Source organism: Tympanuchus pallidicinctus, unplaced genomic scaffold, assembly GCF_026119805.1.
Source record: "Tympanuchus pallidicinctus isolate F22 unplaced genomic scaffold, pur_lepc_1.0 scaffold25, whole genome shotgun sequence".
NCBI lineage: Eukaryota > Metazoa > Chordata > Aves > Galliformes > Phasianidae > Tympanuchus > Tympanuchus pallidicinctus.
This window is the reverse complement of record NW_026294742.1, coordinates 4186452-4209827: the sequence shown is the minus strand read 5'-3', so window position 1 is coordinate 4209827 and position 23376 is coordinate 4186452. Positions and strand designations below refer to the sequence as shown.

At 43.0% G+C, this 23376-nt stretch overlaps 1 protein-coding gene across 1 annotated transcript in view; it reads right to left on the bottom strand.

The window, feature by feature from the left end:
• The window catches only part of SPECC1L (sperm antigen with calponin homology and coiled-coil domains 1 like), a 54138-nt gene that overhangs the window by 29779 nt on the left and 983 nt on the right, over positions 1 to 23376 (bottom strand). The window contains exons 2-6 of the mRNA XM_052690009.1: positions 14991 to 15180; positions 10249 to 10408; positions 7679 to 9306; positions 5709 to 5916; positions 328 to 401 (exon numbers count right to left, since the gene is read on the bottom strand). Coding sequence (XP_052545969.1) covers positions 328 to 401; positions 5709 to 5916; positions 7679 to 9306; positions 10249 to 10408; positions 14991 to 15143 — 2223 coding nt within the window. The 5' untranslated portion in view covers positions 15144 to 15180. The remainder of the gene's footprint in view (positions 1 to 327; positions 402 to 5708; positions 5917 to 7678; positions 9307 to 10248; positions 10409 to 14990; positions 15181 to 23376) is intronic.

Sequence of the window (23376 nt, the reverse complement as noted above, 5' to 3'; positions counted from 1 at the left end):
TGGTGCTGTGCATAACCTAACTCACATTCCACAAGTTTTGCTAGAAACAACCTCGAAGGTCAAAAATTTCTGCCCTAGAAATTGAGAGAATGTTCATAGTATTGCAAATGTACATATTGAACATACATCAGCAGACACAGGAACATATTCACCCAAGTCACCACATTTCTGGAACGCTAAGAGTTTTTCAGAATTAATCTTCAGTCTCTGTAAATTAGTAAATATATTTCCCTGTGATGCCCTGCTCTCACCAGTTCCTTTAATGACATTACATTTAATCATATTACTTTTTCCATGATTTATTGTGCTTTTCGTTTTTCAACTTACCCGGAGTCTCCTGTGAAGATTCTTGATCTCTCTTTCCATGTCATGCTTTTGGTCCTGAAGTTTTTTAACAGTATCTGGAAAGAAAATGAAATTCCCTGTAACATCGTAGTCAGGGCTCTATTTACTTAAGAAACAGTAACTGTAACAACCTACAAATGTTTTTTAAAACTTAGTCAGAGAACACTTTTGTATAATCAAAGCCATCCGGAGAAAAATAGTATTATTAGAAGTAATTTGACAGAAAAACTCTGCTCTGTGACTGGTGGGGGAACAGCAAAAATGAACAATTCCTGTCACAACATTAAGATGACAAAGCAGTAACAAAGAACAAATAAAAACAGTATGTACTATTTTTATTTGGTAGGTGGGCAAATTAACATGGAAAGATCCTAACATGGGTACGTTCAACTGTAAGCTGCAGCTACACTAAGCCTCCTGATCAATTTCCTCCTTTGCCACAGCGCAGCTGACAGAATGCCGCTGTGCCTTCAGTGGGGACAAACTTCCACTTGGGTCCACAAGAATTGTACATTCTTGTCTATCAAGCTCTATTTGGAGTAGAAACAAGCTACGTTTACAGCGAAGGGACAAACAGTCAATGCAATTGTGTTATGAAGGAGATGGTTCCTCGATTCTGTCAGCAGCTGTACAAAAGGGGACGCAGGGTGATCAGCACCAGCTCCTAACGCGGCGTCTGACAGGCTGGCTACAGCAATTACTATTCATTTGGTTCTTTATTCAATACACAGGGACAGTGTGATTGATTACTCCATTCTTATAACTAAGCAACTAATGAAGAAGAACGCAGCACAAGCCTCTCATTAGCGTGTCCCTTCACTGATCCTGGACTGGAAGATGTTTCATTTCTATAGCATCGTGTATTTCCAAAAGGTAAAACTGATAGGCCAACTGATTAACTGTGTTTTAGTTGAGGTTCACTGCTCTGAGTTTTGCTGGAAAGAAACACTGTCACTATGTACGGCAACAACCTTTTCACAAAGACTGAAGGTGCATAATACACACATTCATGCAGATAAATTGATACCATAAGGTTTTGGAGGTCTCATTTCCCAGGATGAAACACTCTCCAGGATTCTGACTTGGTTATTAGGGCTCAGGAAAAACACTGAATCCATGCTTTGCTTCAAGTCAATGTTCTACTACCACCTTCTCCGCAAGCAAGCCTATCACTTCAGTACTCCTTGTCTTCTGCCAAATTGCTCTCCCTAACAATAAAGATGAAGCTGTGGCAGACTAAGTGGAACACAGTTAGCATTTCAAAATGTTTAAATCAAATGGAACAATGACTAAGTACACATTTAAGCCCATTTATGTTGATATGTACGTTCAAAAGCCTCAGCTAAGCTCACAGGAACATCACAATTTTTCAGCCATGGAATTCTTTCTAGTTTCTTCATCAGAAGAAATTCTTCAGTGCTGTCTCAACAGCCCCAATTCAAAGGCTTTAAAAGCCACAGCTGATTTCTGTACAAGGATGACATAATCCTCAGTTGGTCTGAAACCATGATAACCTCTCAGGCTTGCAAGAGTTGGAACAGTAAAATTAGACAGATACTTCTGTATGAATCTCATTCTTACAAGACTACACAATTTAAGATGCATCCAACTGATCTTCAAGCTTTGAAGACAACATGCTGCTGTGACACTCAAGAAAAGTCCTCCTATTTTTAGCTTGTCTGCATATAAAACTTGGTTGAGATAAAGTCAACACTGAAATGGCAGCTTCAAGTGAAAATTACACAAGTTGCTCCCACTCCACACTGTTTTTTTTTTTTCCTATAAAAATATGCTAAAAACCACCAGCAGCTAAAAAACAACAGCAGAACACCAACACAACACTGCAAATTAGGTACCTTTCAGCTGCGATGGCAAGCATAAGGAGCTTTCAGTAGCACTTTGAAATGCAATCGAGTGGATGGTGGCCCTTTTAACAAGAGGTTCAAAGAATGTTTTTTAAAATAAAATTTGTTCTACTGCTGAAAGCAAGCTGCAGTTCATCTAAAAATAACCACAAACCAGAAACTATAAATGCATCCAGAGCTAAGGTTGTACAATGGCATTGTTTTGGGCTTCTGTGAGATATGAAACGCACCATTAAGTTTTAGTATATTTATGCTTTGAAGTAAAACACAATGGTCTGCAGTTACCATAAACAACAGAGAGCATTTCACAGCAGTTGCTGGAAACAGTTACCTCTGCACAAACCTCAAATCTGTCAAAGAGATTCAGAAAAACAGAACGGAAAGGAACTTGAAACTTAGCGAGACTGAGATAAGGGATTTCCCCTCTTACAGCTCAACTCCACTCTTCACATTGTGCCACCAACTGCAGGCCACAAAGCCAAGCAGTAACAACAGGCAGGGAGCAGCAGCTTCTGTGCAGCTGCTCTGTGGTACCTTTCCTCACTGCATCCTCGCTGCCTCCCCAGTCTTCTCTAAAATGCACAACTAATTAAAAACTAATGCTCAATTTATTTTTCCAACATTATGTAGAAAAGGATGAAACATCATTTGAAAAGTGAGCTTGATAACTGCTGTCAAGGTCCTTTTGAAAAGGAGATAATATTAAAAAGCAATTCTGACAGCCCTATAGTAGAAGCACTCATTCACTCCTTGTTCACCTACTCTCGTCCAAAATATGTACTGACAGAAATACTGATGGATGAAGAGAATTGAAATGTTGAACACTCACACCTTGCAGTAAATGAACGTACAACAAACATTTTCAGGCATCAGAACATCTGACAACCAACAAGCTAACCTACAAACATTAGTTTTCTGCAAATCACAATACAAAATCCTCCATACCAATTCATCTGTTCACTGCTGGGAAGAACAGAAGATTTATTTTTTCCCTCCCTTAGCAAAGATGATGACTGTGCCAGCTTGGCGACCTGACTACCGAAGTCTGTCTGAAGTGGCACACGAAAAGCAGAGCACAAACGCCACCTAGTGCAAGGCTGTGCTGCAGCCCTCCTGCTCAGCAACACCTCTGTGTCAATGCTCAGCCCCTCACAGGCTGCTTCATCTTGCTGTGCCTAGTGATAACATGGAAGTTATGGGGTATTTCAGTATTTCTTTTCCAGATTCAGTCCGGAATCACTACGGCTAAGATTCCTTATCCCACTAGTGGCATGTTCAGGTAGCACTGATTGCAGGCCCTGCCACACCTGGGCTGACTGCAAGGGCGGACTGCATGCTTTTAATGTCATTGACATGACACTGGAATTCCACTGTCCTTATCTAAGAGATCACTGTTTCTTTTCAGGCACTCATTTTCATATAATAACAGCTAAAATGTGGTAACTTAATATTCCAATAGCTGTGAAACATGTTTCATTGTATGATCCTTGAACTATTTCCTAGAATTAGGGAAGCCTGCAGCAATGAAGCAAGTCCCCAAGCAGTCAGGCCAGAGCATCACATGATCCTACGTGACTCTTTAGTGCAGTGGCTCATCAACACTGACTGCAAACTCATCAGCTCATAAATGAAGCATCTTCCTCCTAATTGTAAAGTTTCTCCTCTGTAATTTCATTAAGAGATAATTTTCTGCCATTTAACACCTGCCATTTCTCTGTCATCTCACCACCGCTCTCAATTAGCTAGCAAGTTCGTCATTACACAAGCTCTCACATTCTCTTAAATTCTCCCATATTTGACACTGGATAAACGAGAGATTGCCATAGTTTAAAAGCTTAGAAAAAAAAAATCTTATATTGCTCTTATTGCATTTAGTTACTTAGGCTAAAAAACCACCATTCCCCTGACTAGTGCTCACATAAACCTGCAACACATCTCCATGTTTAAAAGCACAGTATTTGTCTGGTAGAAAACCAGACCTGACCACAAGTCTGATCAACATAAGAGAACTTAGTAAGTAAGATGTATGTTTCTGTGAGTTCAATACAAGTTATTAAAATGTTGTGTTACACGCTGTATGCAGTCCCACAATTCCTCCTGTGCAATCCCTCCTTACGGTCGCTAGATGCCACTCTCCAGATGCTCGTTTCCTCCAGAAGTAACCACAGCAAACAGCCCAGCTGACTTTTCAGAACTGTTTCTGCAGAGATGAGTAACAGACTACAGCAATTTTTGTTGGAAATCTCAGCACCAATAGATTTTTTTTTCCACCAGCATGTTTACCAGTTCAACTGTTACAGCAGGAACACTCTTACATAATGTCTGTCGAAACGACACACCCTATTCCCAAGGCAAAAGCATCTAAAACTTAGAGCTGCCTTGTAATTAGGTATTACTAAATAAACACCTAAACAGTTATTTGACTGCATGAATGGATTTCAGTTAAGACAAAGAAAAAAAATGCAAGTGGAGAAGCGTTCATCTTTCGCAGTGTTTGGTATAAAATGACTTCAGGAACAACATCAGAGCTGCTGCCCACACACCTGACCTCCCATTCCTGAATATGTTCCTTTGGTTTGAGCACAGAAAGAGGAGGAAAAAGAATAAAAAGCTAAGCCAACTTTGCAAAGTGAAACAGGAATTGTCTTGCAAGATAAGGGAACACTGCTTGGGGAAACTAAGCTGACACCCACATCTGAAAATACTGCTCTTCAACTGAATGAACAGTTTTGATTACTTAAACCACCATCTTTCCTTGATAGCAGACCGATTTAAAATACTTGCTACAAACATTTTACTTACAGTGAAAAGGAATAATACTTTGACTTTTCATTATCTGATTTAGAATAGCAGACATTTGAATTCCCTAAGTAGCACAGTGCAAATAACAGCTTTCAGAAGGTACGGCTGCCCAAGCTCTTGTTCAGATGGAGACTAATTGCAGAATTCCAGCCTGTGGTAGGAATGTCTGAGCAGGTCTCAGAGATCAGAGAGGGAACGTAGGCACAGACAGATAGGTGAGTGTACAGTAAATATGAATTTCATACAGGCTCCAACCATTTCTTGTACAGTGAGTCAACAGAGGGAAGAGATCATCAGTTATTCACATTCTCAAGCTATCAGCTAAATCCTGGGATTTAGGCACTTGAAAAAGAGAGCTTATTTAAAAAATAAAAATAACAAAATCAATTATCCAGTTTCCAAAATGCACACTATTATTAACTCTGTAACTACATGTTTTCCTACTTAAAAAAAACAAAACAAAACTTGAAAACAGCATTATCAGATTTCAGATTTATTCTCAATTCACAGGTTTTGGTTCACCAACTGACACTGAGACTGGAAAACAAAATCTGGCTTTTTTTTCCCCTTAGCATTTTAAGGGTGACTTGAACTCAGACAAATGAGAGACAAATGAGAATATTTTCACTGTTTCAGCGTTCTGCTTCATAAGTTCTTAAATTATCATTACCCTTTCTAGCAACACATAACACTTACTCTCCAAATCAGATATGATGAGATTGTCATGAAGCTTCACAGCCCGATGCTGCTCTACTTCATCCTCCAACTCGAAGATGGTTTCCTTCATGTCACTTCTCTCAGTTTCTTTCTCATCGAGCTCTGCCCGAAGTTTTTCTAGAGTCACATTAAGATCCTCTATTTGTTTCTTGGCTTCTTCTTGGAATACTCTGTATTCATCTTCAACCTGAAAAAGAAACACCACATGTCATAACCAAACTGAATTCCTTTAAAGATACACTTCTAGTTTTCTAGCTAGCATACCTACAATGTATTTTTGGAACCATAGGAAAGGACATTGGCCAAGAAGTTAAACACAAGCCTTTAAAACTGTACGTGCAACTATTTTTCTGTGCCAGAGTCAAGCTCTTTTCTCCCAGGCTGAACAAATGAGCTTCCCTCAGCTACTCCAGCAGCAGAATCCTGTACTCAGGGAAAGCAGTAAGAACCACAGTACTGAGGTTTCAAGAGCAGCTGATGCAACTTAGCATCTAGCTGCTTTGGAAGTGGGGGAAAACTCTTCATCCTTTCTTTATCCTGCCAAGAGAAGTCAGTTCTCTTTTGTGCATCGATATCAGTGCTTGCTGATTCCTTAACCTATACCAAGATTCATATTTGTGCATGTGATGTGTCACTGATTTGAAGCAGTTGCCAGAAAAGTCTTAGAAGCTACTGATCTGCTTAATTGAAAAAAAACCCCCGACAGGGAAAGGAAAAGGCAGCAGACCTCTTTTCAGGAACAGCAAGACCATTTTATTCAGCCTTATGAAGCTGCAGCTTAAATAACAAGCTGAGATCAGAGGCTCTTTAACATTCACTCCCATGCCCAACAGCAAAAAACAAGGTCATGGCTTAGGGCGGGTCAGCACAGGCACCAATTTTAATCCACAAAATGCCCTGCTTTAAATTACCTGCTTCAGTATTTATTTATTTATCTTAATAGCACTACTCAACCTTAATTATTAAAATTTTATTTTAATTTTTTTTAAATCTCTAATTAAGATTAATTCTAACTGGCTATTGATCTGCAGTTAGCATATAGCTCAGACAACATATCTGACAAACTTTCTTATCAGGAAGACTTATCTTCAAATGGATAATGGCTAGGACATTTTTACTAGATAAATCAGTTTCATTTAAGTCACAGTAGGTGTTCTAGAACTACAACGTTTGGATCCAAAACACAATTAACACATAAGGTGCTCCTGGATGGATCATTAGAAAAAACCTTCATGTATTTGCCATATTTAATGATTTTTTTTAAAAGCTTAAGTGTTCTTTTTTTCACTCAAAACTAAAACATTTAGATAGCAAATTAAATTACATGGAATAACCTCCCCTACGAGGACAGGCTGAGAGAGCAGGGGCTGCTCAGCCTCGAGAAGGAAAGGCTCCTGGGGGACCTGACAGCAGGTTTGCAGATGTTTTCAGTATCTGTCAGAGGCAGTAAGAAGGAAGGGGACAACCTCTTCAGCAGGGACTGCTGTGACAGGACAAGGAAAGATGGTTTCAGACTAAACAAGGGGAGATTTAGACTGGATATAAGGAAGAAGTTTTTTACAATATGGGTGGTGAGACACTGGCACAGGATACCCAGAGGAAGCAGAAGCTCCATTCTTGAAGATACTCAAGGTCAGGCTGGATTGGGCTCTGAGCACCTGACTAAGCTGCAGAAGTCCCTGTTCACTGCAGGGAATTTGGACTAGATGACCTTATGGGTCCCTTCCAACTCAAATGCCTTACCTATAATTCTGTGATTCTATGACATACTTCTTTACAAAAGCCTGCAGCACTTTCATAACAGAACTGAAGAAAGCCATTAATCCTAACTTTACCACAATCCAATCAGCCTCATAATTAATCCTTTATTTCTGAAAGAACTGCAATGACCAACAATAAATGTCTTGATATAGAAGTGATGTTAAAAACACAGCGAATGCAAACACTACCTTAGCAATGGCATCTTGCAATCGATTGGCATCATTGCGAGTGTGCGCCAGCTCCTCTTGCAGACCGCTGGCCAGTGTCTCTGCTTTTTCTTTATCCAGCCTGACACTCTCTAGCAAATCCTGTATATCTGATTTGTCTCCAGAGTTGTGTATTGAATACAACTCAGCCACCTTCTGCTTCTCGTGCTCTAACTGAGCCTTCAGCCTGTTCATCTCTATCTGGTCGCTGGCTACCGTGGCTTTGTACTCCTCTAAGGTTGATGCTATTGCTGTTTTGCTTTTCTGTTCTGACTCAATGATCCGTTCCATGTGGTGATTGCGTTCCTTCAATGCCCCTATCATTTCTTGGGCCTCCTTATTGTCTTGTTCTGCCATCTTCAAAGTGTTGCTCAAGTGCTGCTGAACACCTAACAGCTGCTCCCGCTCAAACCGGGCGTTCTCTGCAAGGTCCATGTAGCGCTGCTCCAACTCCATGTAGCGACCACTTTTCATATCTTCATCAATTACATAGGAAATATGGTGTTCATCTAAAAGAGACCGAAAATACTCTATCTGACGGCTAAAATGTTCCAACTTATCACTTTGCTGGCACAGAGATTCCATCAGGATGACTTTTTCCTCTCCCAGTCTTTCATTCTCACTGTTTAGCTCTTGCGTTATTTGCTGCAGATCTGCAAGCTCTTGAAGCGTGGCTTGGAGCTCTTCTGCTGTGCTGTGCTGGTTCTCTTCCATCTGATGTATCCGCTCTGTCAGACAAGCTACGGACACTTCGCTCGCGTTGCCACTGCTTCCTTTTCTAGATCTTTCTATACTTGGTACGCCTTCAGACTCCGAAGATGACGGAGCATCTAAAGCATCATCACTCGATGTCAGTGGCTGATACACTTCACTGCACTCGCTATCTAAATTATCCATGGAGTTACTATGCTGGTTGTCCATCAGAGTGTGTTCATCCTGACTTAGCAAGTCTTCCATTGACCCAGGAGCAGAACCTTCCACAGAAGATGTCAGAGTACCACCACCATCACTGTGGTTGCCAGCTGTAATCTCCGGACTCAAAGACTGGTAGCCAAAGAGTTTCTCAGAGTTGTCCAGCCTTTGTTCCAAAGAGAAGCCTAATGCATTTAGTCTGTCTTTTAACATTCGGTTCTCATTCTTCAGCTGGTTGAGCTCTTCTCGGATGGCAGTGTTTTGTTCCTGTAACTGTAGCAACGTAGACTCTACATCAGTTGGCTGATGGACAACAATGGCCTCTTTTTCTTCAGATTTTTCATCACCTTCAACTTGGTCTTCATTAAGTCCCAGCTGAGCACGCATGTCCCTTAGTTCATTTCTCAGATGCAAGATTTCCACATCTTTAGTTTTTGCTAGCGTCAGAAGATCATTCACCTTTGCTTCCAATGCAGCTTTGTCACTGATCTGATTGTCTGATTTGGACTTGCTCATCCGAATATCCGATTCCGGATTGGTGCGACTGCGGGAACGTTTTGCCAGGACCGCATCATTGCTGCCCTGTCCAGCCAGAGGCAGTTTCTTACTCTGGCTTAAGCGGGACCGATCGCGTATTCTCTCCCTAGAAGAGCTCGACTCTTTAGTTCCAGATGAAGTGCTACGCTTAGCTGTGGAACCTGTATGGTTTTTGAAAGTTAGGAATACTCATTTAGAATACAGCATTTGGACCGTAAGACTGCGTATTTTTTAGCCATACAATGGTTGATTTTCTGAACTATGCTGGCAAACACATCCTAGAAAATAAATCTACAGTTAATGTTTAAATAAACCTACTTATGAGGTAAAGCAGCTGTACTTTATTTGATGTGTGCTTTTCAACTGCTATACTGCTCCAGTATTTTGAACCTCAAAGCTTAGTTTAACTGTAACATTTACACATTTCTTTTTTTCTGTCTTTAAAAGCTTCTGACAAACTGTACAAATATGATAGCAGTACTTTCCTGCAAGTTCAAATTTCACTCTTTTCAGTAGATTTGAATGCAAGCATTTAAGTGATGAATTGTGTATTACGATTAATAAAATATTAGGCTACTTTCTACTCTATCTTCATCACATTTCATAAGGCACAGATGAATTATTGCTATTTTATTCCCAGATGATTTACAGCTTTGCAAGCATTACTGAATCCAAAACACAGTGAGGAAGGTATTTCCATCTGTATTGAGAGCACATTAAATAATTCCACTTCTCTAAACAGTTTATGAAAGCTCTCTTACTTCTTTACTAAAAAAAAAAACAAAACACATTGACTGCAACACGCAATCACATCTTATGTTTGTAGCTTGAATCTTCTAAAGACAAATTAAACCACAACCCTCCAGATTAACTACATGATGTAGTATTATTATATAGTACTTACATAAGCAGTACTATTAAAAGGAGCAGCCTCCAAAAAGGCAATTACAATATTACAAAATATGTAAAGAAGATCAAGGCCAAAGCACAGAAGATATTTCATTTGACCATGGTCTTACCAACCACTTCCTAAAGCAGTCTGCATCCACACTGCATGGCAGGAAAATAAAATTCTACCTTCAAGAACCAGTATATCCATCTACCTGCAACAGTTTTAGGTTTATTTTCCAGAGTGTTCATGGTTGTCCCTGTAGCTGAAGACACTGTTGGTGCACACGTGCTCTTCTTTGCCTTGACACCGTTGGTCATTGTCACTCCACCGCCACTGGCCATCCCTGCTAAGAGGTCATCGTTGCTCTTAGTCTGAAAGAAAGGTAAGATGCAGCTTACAGACAGCTGGCTGACAAGTTTGCATAGCCAATATTTCTTCTGTGAAGGATTCCATCAGTTTAACAAGCACACATTTGACCAGTCTTATGTCTGCGTAGGTATGCTGAAGAGTAACTGCACTGCAGCGTGCAGAGCAGGTGAGCTGAAACTGAACTTCAACTACTTACACACAGCTGACCATAGAAACCAAGTCCCTTCTCTCCCAAGAGAGAGGAAATAATCAACATTTCAATACCTGAAGTGGAGAAAGAAAAACAAAAAGAAGAAATCACGGGGAAGTGTAAAAAAAAGAAATTACAATGAAGTGTAATTTTTCTCAATTCTGACAGAAAGGTTCCCCAGGTATAAAAATAAACCAACAAATACTAGGAAGTCTGCCTAATGTTCTTCAAGAGAACACGATCAAGCATTTTCTGTTGGACAAATTCTCAACAAAAATGAAAGCTAACAGCAATAAAAATCAATCCAAGACAAATAAAATACCATTTCTAGCTCAAAATGCTAAGCCACAAACCACTAGAGACAGTAGCAAGAAGGGGGGAAAAAAACAGCACCCTCACCATATATCCCTGTCTTGTTTTCATGCCCCTTCCTAGGCACTCTCAGAGACAGGACATTTGTTTCATGTACTTTTTGTCTGACCTCTTAACATCATTCCTGAAGCGACTGTTAGACACAGCAGCTGCCTGGAATGTGACAACAGTAAGCACAAGGACCTCAAGAGCCAGATTCCCAAATAGAGAATCCATCTTCCAGAGTAAAGCAACATCTAAAAATACCAAGTACCCAAGTACGAATTGGCAGACAGCACCACTCTTTAAAATGCAATTTGTCAAATGGAGAAACAATCATAATAGGCTAAACATTCTTCCTATTATAAGGCCCAAAAATTAAATTTAAAAGGTTAACAGCGTTCCCTGAGTAATTGTACTATTCAATTAGATAACACATTTGAAGTCTCAACTAGCATTCCTGCTAAAAGGTCCCAGCCAGGAGCTCTGCATCAGGACTTAAAATTCTGCAGATTTGTAACCTCTCTATCACATATATATCCATGGTACAGTGTTAGCCAGACACAACATTTTATACATTGAGAACGAATTTACACATGCTTAGTTAAAACCAGTGTTCCATCTCGCTCTATTACAAAGTTTCCTTTTGCAGCTGAGAATTTGACAACAGCTAGCAACATTGATAACAGTGATTCTACGGAGTCTGACATCAGTCAGACAATTAGCTCTTGGCATTTGTACCTCGCTAAGAGAGCGGAGAAATTAGATTAAGCTTTCAAACACTTGCAGCACATGTTATCAAGCCAAATAGGTCAAGACGTGACTCAGCTTGAAGAAAGAGAACTACGTTAAATGCAGGCTTTCTGACATTAGTCACCTCCAGCCCTTTGCTGAACAAAGGAATTTCAGCCAGCCCTTCTCCCTCTGACTTAGCCATGCACTATTTCCAGGGTAGGTTGGAAGGCACTGCCTCCTCTGCAGCCAATTAGTAAACAGTTTAGAGAAACTGTAACACTACACTATTGGCAGGAAAAACTATTTAGCAAAGCTTTGGAAAAATTACAAACCAGCAGCTCTCTTCTAAATGCTCCCTAATAGCAACACTCTTGACTTGAAAAATCAAACTATTTTTACAGTATGTATTTTTATTGGAACTGAAATTAACAGTTTTCTCAAGGAAAAAGTTTCTCCCATTTACTGGAAATGTTGCATCCCTGCTTAGCAAAAAAAGCCTTTCTTTAAAAACTAAAAGATTAGAAAACCAAGTAATTGAAGTGCCAATGCAATACAATTGACATTCCATTTTCCCCCACAACTTTATTTCTTTCAGTGCAATGAAACCTGAACGATTGCCTCTATAACTCATTTCACATTAGTTTCCCAACATGCATATCCTATTTACTGCACCTCATTCAAATCCTTTTTTTTATCTATCTACATAATTATTCCTACGTGGGATTTTCTTTGATGCTCACTGTTGCTGCACTGAAGTACTTCAAATACTAAACTTCACAACAATCTGTAATTAAGTTACTGCATTTTGCAAACAGATTGCTGAAGCCCAGACACAGGAATCCTGAAGATACTTTCTGAGTTTTGATTTTCAAATGTTAGGGCCCACTCTGACTTTTCAGGGACACTGGATTTCTGCAATTCGTTTGCATCAAGTGCAGCTGCTGCCTAATTACAGCTGTGATTGTTAACAGGGCTGAAAGCTCATTGGCTAAAGAAGTCAAAAAATGCTTATCTTTAAAAAAGGAACACAATGCTGTTTGCACAAAATATTTTTTGACAGATTAGAAAGTAGAGGTGGGTGGCTGTTAGCTGTCTGTTGTAATAACGTGTGTGTGCAGGTGGGAAAGTGGTGGATGTTTACAAAAGTCCTGAGTGCAGTGGGAACCAAAATCTTATGAGAAAGGTCACCTGAAAGAGTTGGTCAGTGTCACACAGGCATCCTGCAGCAGACAGAAACAGCATCCAGCTGCACTGAAGGAGGGGTCTCCCATTTTCTTCCTGCACTCACTGTCTAAACACTTTGAACAAGACAAAACCACAGAACGATGCGTGGTTAAAGACCCCCCACCTCTCACCCAAAGCACAGCACCACCCTACAGCTGTGTCATGAAGGAGATAGAAAAAAATGTACTAGAATTAGAAAGCCATTTTCACCCGCACTACTGATTAAGCAGTGTGCCTGTGCATTTCTATTCCTTAATACCTGCCTTTCGTTCAACAACCAACCCAAAGGTTTTTGTATCTGAATGCACACTTATTTTGAGGACTGCATAACTCAGTAGGCTGCTGCAATCAAATCTCATGCCAGCCATGTTTTGTTTTCAAGGAATATTAGATGAAACTTACCAAATGCACACAAATGTACGTCTAAGAGCAGATTCTAGAAACTACTTTAAGAAAAGCAATATGCCAAAAGCTTAATTGATAAGATCAAATATAGAACCACACAAAATAAATCGCTGGCATTTCTTTCAAGTCAGAAATTATACAGGTGATTTGACAGCAACCTTAAGTCCAAAAATAAAAGCTACTAACTTTTTGTTTGAGCATCGAACACTCAGAGAAAACTAAATAAGCAAAAGTCATTAAGTCACACAGCTGGCAAAGCAGCAGCTTGACAAGGAGGAGACACCCAACTGCATGAATAAGCCTGGCTGAAACATAAAGCTGAGATAAATCACAGTAATTATAGGGAAATTTTTCATTGTACCTCAAACAGACGATTGTCAAATTCTAATCCAACACCCAAACATAGCCAGAAGTGTTACTAAAGTAAGAAGTAAAATTGTGAAAGCAGACTGGGTCAGATTTCTTCAGTGTTAGATCATCCTCCTCCTTTACCTCACTGAGAGGTATCACCTCAGAAACTTGATCAGTAAACTACAAAGGGGTTTTGTTTCTCTGTTCTTTGAGAGGTTTCTAAAAATGCAAAATGAGAAGTGTCAACAATCATCAAAAGATTATTTCAAGTTAAGAAAATGGAGCGGTGGGAGTAGAAGGGGCACAGGGGGAGAAAAATCTACGTGAAAGCCAGCTTGGCAGTTCAGTGCAAAAGTAGTAACTGTTATTCCATAACAGAGAAAAAAGAGTGAAAGACAGACTTTGGCAAATCTGCAAAGTTATTACAGAACAGCTTCAACTACTACAATTTCTTAATTCTACATCTTGCCAGCTACATATACAGCCTATCTGGCTGCCTAGGCAGCACAGATACAGGTCCCAGCTGCACACACCAGCCCTTATTCTCAGCATGCTCCTCTGCTCCAGGGCAGCTGCAGAAATGCTACAGCTCTGCACACTGGGCTGCAGACAGGCAGCAGGAGGGGAGCCCAGCCACGTCTCCACCAGCACAGGGAGGCAGAACAGGCAGACTCAGAACATCACTCCAGCCCCGACGTGATCTCAGGCCACAAATTCTGCACCAGCACAACTTGCTAAGTCCTATTTCTTGGTTGTTGAAAAGCCTATGATCCTAAATCCAGTAACGTATGAGAGAACCTCTACCTTTGAACTTGTTTTAGGAGCAAGAATCAACTTGTGCATGTTCAGCTCAAGCAATAGTTCACACAAAGGAAAGGTCAGAACAGCCAGTAGAATGCAGCTGCGCTGACCTGACACGGATCACCAATGTCAAAAAGTTTCTCATGTCAGCTACCTCATTAGTTCTTGTTTCAGAATGGTGCATAGCTCTCTTCAAATCCCATCAGTCACTGACACACCATTCAAGCATAACACGACACTACTAATAACACTCATTCCAGTGCAACTTTCACCTCACTCCTTTGCAGAACAACCAAGTTCTGCAAAGTATACTGCCTTCCATCCCACCACAAACTGCAGTGTGAAAATGCAGCACGAACACCACACAAGACCCTTCACTCTGCCCAGTGCTGTATAACCACCTCAACTCCCTTCAGTTCCCCATGTAACAAACATCTAGTTGCACTGAAAACGTGTTGTAAAATGCTTCACTTCTAAAGCTTTCTTGTCAAAAATTGAAATAATCAGAAAGTTGTAGTAGCTGTTACCTTCAAAAGGGATGCTGATGTCCCGGGTTTGGAGAGTTTTGTTACTGCAGACAGTGAGGAGCCGCTCTCCGGTTTGGTTTTTTCAGTTGTTTGAGTCTTATTTACTCCAGGCACTTTGGGCACTGAGCCAACACTCCTGCTTGCTTTCTTCATTCTGGGCTGTCTGTTTATGATGCATTTACAAACAAATCTGCAAACAGAAAGAAGTCTTCAGCACGAAATACAAACGAAACACAGCGTATTTTTGTAGCACTCTATTTAAGAGCGGAAGTCCAGAACAGCACTAAGAACCACAAACCAGAGCCAAACAGCATATATATGGAACTGACCTACAGGTTTTATGCTTTTATAAAAAGGATTTTATTTTTTTACCACGAGTTCCTACAGCTCCGCTCCAAGATTTATTTTTTCCAGTTCCCTTTCCACAAATGGCTCTGAACCAAAGATACTCTAGAAGTGACCCGTGTTACTGAGTTTGCTTGTTAGCTAGCAAAAGAAAGGCTTATTAGGGCTGCAGCGTTCTTTAGTTCTGACTGTGGGAAAGAAAATACCGTGGGAGCATGAAGGCAACAAGCTGACTCCCAACAACAGCGGATCTGAGAAAAGATTAGCTTGGTAACTGAAGTACTGAAGAGTATCAGCAGTTGCAGAGAAAATGGGCTTATATAACAAGTCAGAGAAGATGAAAAATTCTTATCCCTTGAAACCAGTTATTATTAAAAGTCATGTTAATACAGATGTGGGATTTCAAGTGTCTTGAATGTAAGGTTTCATACTGTCACATGATTATGATGACTGTCTCCAAGAAGTAACCCAGCAGCCCTGCCATGGGACGCCTGAGCACCTCCTCGCCTTCAAGCTCCCTCCAACAGCAGACAGCTGTCAGACCTGTGGCCCAGCCACGAAAAACCAAGCTGACTTTGCACAAACATGGAGCAGCTGCAGCAGACAATCGCACTGCCAATTCCAGCAGAAAGCCATAGGAAAGGCAGAAGAGCTGACAACTTGGTGCAGGGACACAAGAAGGACCAGACACGTCGTGCTCATCCTCTCTCTTGCTGAAGCAGGACAGCTGGCAGCTGCCTTCCTCATCCTGCCTGAGCCAGCAGACAGAGAATGGAGCAGGAGACAACACCCTCGCTCCCCTTTCAACCTCCCAGGCTGGATGGAGCAAGTGCTCTGCTCTACCTGAGCTCAATATCCCACAGCTAGTTAGAAACACAAAGCCCATTGAGTTCTCCCCATCTCTTCCAAAGCAAAAACCTTCAGAGGCACAAAAAGCAGTTGGTCAACCGAGTGCATGAGAAGTGCCACACACAAGCACGGGAATCAGAAGCAATGTGTTACACTACCAAAGTGACACTGAACACCAAGCACGCACTCCTCCAGCCCAACACCACTTCTGCACACAAGCAGATTCCAACTCTGACCTCCCTCAAAGTCAGTAAAACTCCCAAAGCTTTACATCTTCAGATCCCTCAGCGCCATTAATACAAAGTCTCATTTTAAGACACTGAAAATATTTGTTTATAGCTTCCAGACTCTTGAACTCTGGCACGAACAGACACACAAAACTTTGTCCACTGCTGCAGTTTCCCCCATCAGAATGTCAGCAATGCAGCAGTGCTGCCATGCTGCTACCAGGAACCAGAACGCCCGCGCAGAGCAACACATCACCGAGGGATCATCTGAAATGGGACACTCCTAAGAAAAACACAACAAAGCCCAAACCAGAAAAGCCCCCGCCAGAGAAGCCCCATGAAGGCGAAGCGCTTGCTGTACACCAACACCTCCCCAGAATGTGATGTTTAGAGGCAGGACCACGCTGCCATGCTCACGTTTCTTGCCTTTTCCATGTTTGTGAGTCAAACGCTTCCACGTGCTTTTGATCTTATTCCACTGAAAAGAAGAACCGAAAAGAACAAAGAGGACAGCGAGTGTGAAGAGAAAATGGTGCAAAGCTGGCTCCATTACAAATGATTGTAATGTCCTACTGATTACATAAAAAGTGACCCATAGCACACTGGAGAAACAATAAAACTTCTATTCTTGCAACATTCGCTTCAACAGCAGTGATTTCAATAAGTGAAAATAAAGTAAGCTGCACGAGCTTAACGTGCAACACGATGTAATTCAGGTAAGAGCTAAAATAACATTTCATCATGATTTTAAAGAGCAAACATTCCATACAAGACTGCAGTTCATAACTCACCCCAGGGACAAAGAAGTTACCAAAGCCTTCCCTTTCCTGACACACTCCTTCCTACCTCAGAAAACCCAAAGCAAAGAGCAGAGAGGAGATCAGCACAAACAGCAGAACACAGCCTGCAACCCCCCGAGCTGCTCCTGGGAGTGCCCCCAGCACAAACCAACAGAACACCGACCCACCAGCAGGGCACAAAGCATTACTGCAGCCATTTGATTAACGCCAGCATTACAGGATCAATTATAGCATTAATCAGGATGGAAAAATGCCCAAATGAGCCCCAGCTATCAGATAGAAAGACCACATTCCTGACATGCAATGCAAGCGCTGCCTCCAACCTGTATCCCCTTCCAGAGCTCTCTCTCTCAGCAGCACACATGGCACAGGACACAAAGGCAGATCCAGCCGGGATGCAGCTCTGGCAGTGTGTGGCACCAACCCGGTGCTTCATGCAGCTGCAAACACGGCACCATAAATAATAATTTGAAAGCTCCCTGCCCAATAGCACGGCGCTGCTCCTGAGGCTCCTGGGCTGATGCACCCAGCCTGGTGCTAGGCAGCGCTCACAGGGCTGCCCCTGTATGTACCTACAGCTTTTAGAGACCTGAGTGCTGGGGTGATTTCTTACCTTTCTTCATATGCTTCTTTATGCAAATCTTGCTGTCACAGAGGTAAGAGGAACAGAAAGCACTTTCCTGAGCCTGTAAGGCAAGAGGGCATCCAGCAGCAAACAAGGCACCAGCTGCCTGCTGCTTGCTGAAGATATCTCATCGAGGAGTACGTTGTTTCACCTATTAACGTTTTCCAATAAAATGTGGTAAATAGTATCAGAATGCCTCTCAAGAGTTACTTAAAAGAGATGTGATCCCTCACATCTGAGGACACAGCCTTTTTGGAAGCGCTGATGAACAAAGCAGATGTCCAGAACGCAGAAGGAAATGGCTATCTTCAAACCGAGCCCTGCACTCGGTACGCTCACTCTCTGTGTACAAATTCCTTGGATTTGATGTATGCAGGCTGATGACTTCTGCCCAAACAAGCAGGGAACGACATTTTTAGGCCACAAAGACAGTCTCAAAAGGCGGAAAAGCAGAGGAAAGATTATGCAATACAACCCCTCCAGCCTCCTGTAAAAGGCGCATCAGAATGTCTTCAAGTCTCTGCAGGCAAGAGAGCATAACTACCACCAACTCCACGTCTGGAACATGAAATAAGCTACCAGGGCAGAGACACATAGCATGCACTGCTCACACCCCCAGCCCACAAAGCTGCACAGCACAGCAGTCAGATGGAGGCATGTTCTGAACAGATCAACACTGCTCAGCGTGACTTCAGTGCTTTGATTCGCAGCATTTGGGAGAAGTCAAAAAAGTAAAAGCAATTCCAGGAATTACTGAGAAAGCAACACAAAACCATAAAGCAAACGCGGAGCTCAGCAAATCCATCTCTCCTGCCCACCCACACATCAGCTGGTACGTGCTGTTCCCCAGCCCCAACCTAAGGGCTGCATTTGGACTCAAAGGAGCCCCAGCGAGGGGCAAACATGAGATCAAAGGCACTTCACAGCTTCTACAGGACATCTCCTGGGGAAGGTGATGAACAGCCCATGGGAGCCCAAATGGCACAGAGTGGGCAGAGCGGGGCTGCCTGCAAACCACCACCGCTGCACTGAAAGGCCGACAGCCAAAGCCAAGTTCCAGTGAGACAAATGAGCAGTGCTGTTAAGGCAGTACTGATATTGCTATTTTTCTTTTGAAACCCAAAGGAAGAAAGAAGAGAGCTGTGGGTGAGAAGAGGCCGTTGTGCACCTCCATTCCTCTGCTCCTTGTTTGGAGAAAACTGCAGAGCTGTAAGTGCTGTGAGCAACGTGCACCCGTTGCAATGCTTCGCATTCCAGACAAGTGACAAGAGCAGCTCAGAGCTCCTAACTAACAGGCCGTGCTCTAAAAAAGCCTTTTCATAACAAAATTAAATAACGCCTTGTTTCCAAGCTCCTACCTTAAACAGACGTTATTTCAAACCACTGCTGAGGACAGAAGAAAACAAGCATCCATCAGACGGGCTCCGCTGCCCCTCCCAGCGCAGACTGTGAGCAGCACCTGGGGAAGCTCTTCTGGCAGCTCTGCCGAGCAGAACAACGGCCCCAGGGACAGTGACCCCAGCAGCCCCTGGGCAGCTGCGCCAGTGCATCACTGCTCTCTCAGAGAAGAAACTGTTGCCAAAATCCTACCCGAACCCGTCCTGTGCACCATGACAGCGTCACTTCTCATCCTATTGCTGTTCCCCAGGAGCAGAGGCTGATCCCCACCTCACCACCACCTCCTTTCAGGGTATTATAGAGAGCGATGTGGTCACCCCTCAGCCTTCTCTCCTCCATTCCACACCTCGTAGTAAAATTCACACTTGCATCCAAACTTTAAACTACACACATACAGATACAGTACAGACCTATTTCCTGGACTGTCATTACAACTCTCTGACAGACTTAAAAGGTTTAAGCAGACTTGGCATAAGTATCCACCTTCTCTACAAAGCTCTCAGGTTAGCACTGCATTAGAACAGAAGCACTGTTTTAGCACTGCAGGCTTTCTTGGTTAAAAACATAAGCAAAATTATTACACCACACATTTTCTGGGCAGAGGACTGGCTGCCTTAAACTGCAAGTGATAGGTGGTAGGTAACCCTGTGATCCCATCGTCACCTACCAGCTATTTCAGGGAGCTCCGAAATAACTGTTATTGCACAAGCCAATCACCCTCCAGCTACAAAGGTGTATTTAGAATCACGTAACCTTAAGCACATACTCTATTATTTAACCCACACTTAGGTTGCCCTGTGGAGATTCTCCTTCTGCAGCCAAGGAAGCACTTGCACAAAGAGCAACAAGCTATCTGAAGAGCAGGGAACTTGGCACGACAGCTTCCTTCCCTTTCAGCTCAGCAATAACACCTCATGGCACTCCTATACCCAGGACAGAGTGCAACAGTGGCCTTTCCCCTGTCTCCACTCACCTCTGCCAGCTGAACTCTGCTACCAGCAGCTGCACTAAGCCTGTAGCAGGATGAGACCAACAGGGAGAGGAATGAGGTCGGTATGCTGGCTACCATTAGAAGAAGGGGAACAGAGAACACTAATAGACAAGCATTGTGCTGCCTGAGGAGCCAGAGCAGTGCTTTCCAGCACAAGTATGTACAGGCCAAACCTGAAAGTGAATAAATTCGCCCCAATCAAACATTCATCCAAAATACTCTATCGGATCATTGATTTGTGCAAAATCCCCAACGCCTGCTTCCTGTTTGCAGCTCGGTCCCAGTTATCAATCTGTTCTTATCAGATGCTGATTCACGCATCCTCAACTTGAAGACTAATGCTGCCTGCACTGCTGCTGCTGAGAGACAGCAGGGTGCTCATCATGCCCATTCCATCGCTGACCTGGCCCGGCAGCATTCCTGAAGGGCCGCACCACCACCTGAAGCCATCCCAGCCCCAGGGCTCACACCTGGATTTCCAGCAGGGGATGTCCGGGTTCTGGTCACAGCTGGGCCGAGAAAACCCAATGGGTGTGAATAGCCCATCTGTAAACCAGTCCTGCTGGGGCTGGGGGAGGGAAATGCCTTCTGGGGATTGCTTAAGCCGGTTGTGAAAATCATTTAATTGTACCCTGCCACCAAAAGAGACAGTCCCACCCCTTCCTCTGTCCTCTCCCTCGTTTCAGTTCTAGAGATCGTAGCTCGTTTTCTGATGAGTTAGTTTTTTTCCATCAGATCAGGGCTGATCTGACTCACCTTATAATTACCAGGCATTACGCAGAGCAGCAGGCCACGGAACTGGGAATGAGAGGAAGGCTCCCCCCGTGGGGCACTGCTCCACACCAGCCTGAGCTCAGAGCGAGACCACACGGCACAGCTGCCACCCTGCTGGGAGTAGCCCCATGCTGCTGCCCCACCACCACTCTGTGGGGCCACATCAACTGGATGAGGAAACCCATGAGCTCTGCGAGCAATCCGAAGACAGAACACAGAGGCTGCTAGCAGGGCTGAAGGTCAGCTCTGTCTGGCTATGAGCCCTGTGCTCTGAGCCACCTTCTCCTTGTCTCTGAAACCTGACAACTGCACACTCACGACTTGGTTTTAAAACCTTCAGGCTTAGCAGACAGAGATGAGACAGAACTGCACGCAAATCCTTCCTAAACACCACGCTAGCACCAGGGACATTCACCTGCCTGAATGTGAGCCTGCAGATATGCATTTGAGTCACACGGAGTTGCTGGGGATACTATGGAGCCTCTCATGGCTAACTGGAGAGAGCCAAGCTGTAACAGATCGCTCCTCCAGCTGTGTCCCTGTCAGCCCCAGGGCTGCAGCACCTCACAGGGAATGCACTGCTGCAGGAGAACCCAGCACAGTCTCACACTGCAAATCATTCCAGAGCTGAATGTTCAGGAAGGCTCTGTCTGCCAGAACTACTGCGAGTGCTTTTAATTAAGAACACGCACACAGCAACGTGTTAAGAAGAACACAAAGTTTGAGGGAGAACTGGAAGGAAGGCACATTCCTGGTCAAGCTGTCCACATCCCAAATACACATCCCATCGGGCCATGCACTGCATGTGTGCAAAGAAGCACCCCATGTGGGCTAAATGGCCAAAATGAAGACAAATCATAGCATTACTTTCAGGCTGATGTCATCAAATACATCACCCGAGTACTTCAGTACTACCTTTATTCACCTTTTTTTTTTTTTTCCTCCTTTAAGAGGTCTCTTTTCACCTACCTTCACCATTTACTTGTGATTTCCTCTTTTTGTTACTCCCAGTTCTGCCATGTATTTGTCTGTTCTTTGCAAAATTATCAGGAGCCGTTTACTTACAATAATGAAGATCAAAAGTCCCAGCGCCCTTACAGAAGCTTTCGTTCCCGAAGAAAACCATGCATGTCCATGAGCATGTGAACAATGAATTATTTATCTGAAGAGGGACAGGATCCTATGATCACTCTCCGGCTGCACTAAGCTGCTAAGTGTTCCAGAGGCTGGGTTGCTCTGATCGTTTCAGCTGGAGTAAGCTCAAAAGAAACAAGAAGTGCACTCCCTGTGAGTCGTCACTTCAGGCCACATCCAAGCTTATAACTGAGCCTCTAAGGCCTGCTTATTTTCCCTTTTTCAGTAAGAGGACTAAAAATAAGATCAAATGGGGTGATTTCTGAAGTCAGGAAGTACAAGCATAACATTTGTGATGCTGCTTTTCCCACTGCGCCATGGAGATTCGGTCACGCTAACAGCATTACAAGTTCCTAGAACTGGATCCTGGTCGGCAAGACAGGCTCTAACATTACAAGATCAAGGAGAAAGAACAAAAAAAGGAACTTCTGAAGTATGTCTGTGAAAGATCCCTTTAGAAATTCCCAACGCTCGCTCCGTCTCTTCTTTTGTACTGGAACAAAAACAGCATAAACTCACTTCCCTACACCGTGCTACCTGGAAGCATGCATTTATTCACACCTCGTTTATGCTACCTCATCTATTACTCAGTGCAATGAAAGTTATAACAGCCTAGAGATCATTGTTCACTGAGGACAGAAGTGCTGGTGCCAGCACTGCACTGAGGATGTGCAGCAGGCAGCCAGCCCAGCCTAATGCCCCAGGTTTCTTGGAGGGACTCCTAGGGACAGGCCCAGTGTGCCTAAATGCCACAGGACTCTACTGCCTTCAGGTAGAAGGGAAGGTGAAACTTCACCCAGCTTCAATACACCAGAAGCACAGTCCTGGAGATCCGGAGGTGCCGCTGTGACGTTCTGCCACTGTCACACTGTAATAAAGCAGTGCTTCATAGAGCTAAAGTCAATAAAACCACAGATTACTATCAACATCCACGACAAAAGTCCCATCAACGAGCTGCTCCAAGCAGACAAAAGGACTAGGAAATATGGGCTGTGGGGTTTAATTACACAGCACTGTATTTGACAGAAATAGGAGAATGAAATAAAAACATCTCAGATGCTTTGTTCTCCACAGCCACGTCCTGTATTGAGTAAAGAAATCAGACATGGGGTTTCAGCAACAAGAAAACAACTGAAAAAAAAAATGCAGATTCTTTCTTTCCTTACTCCACACAGCCCAGGGGCCTAGGAGCTGACTTTTCCATCAGCTGAAAACGTAGTGATACCATCACACAACGTACTCC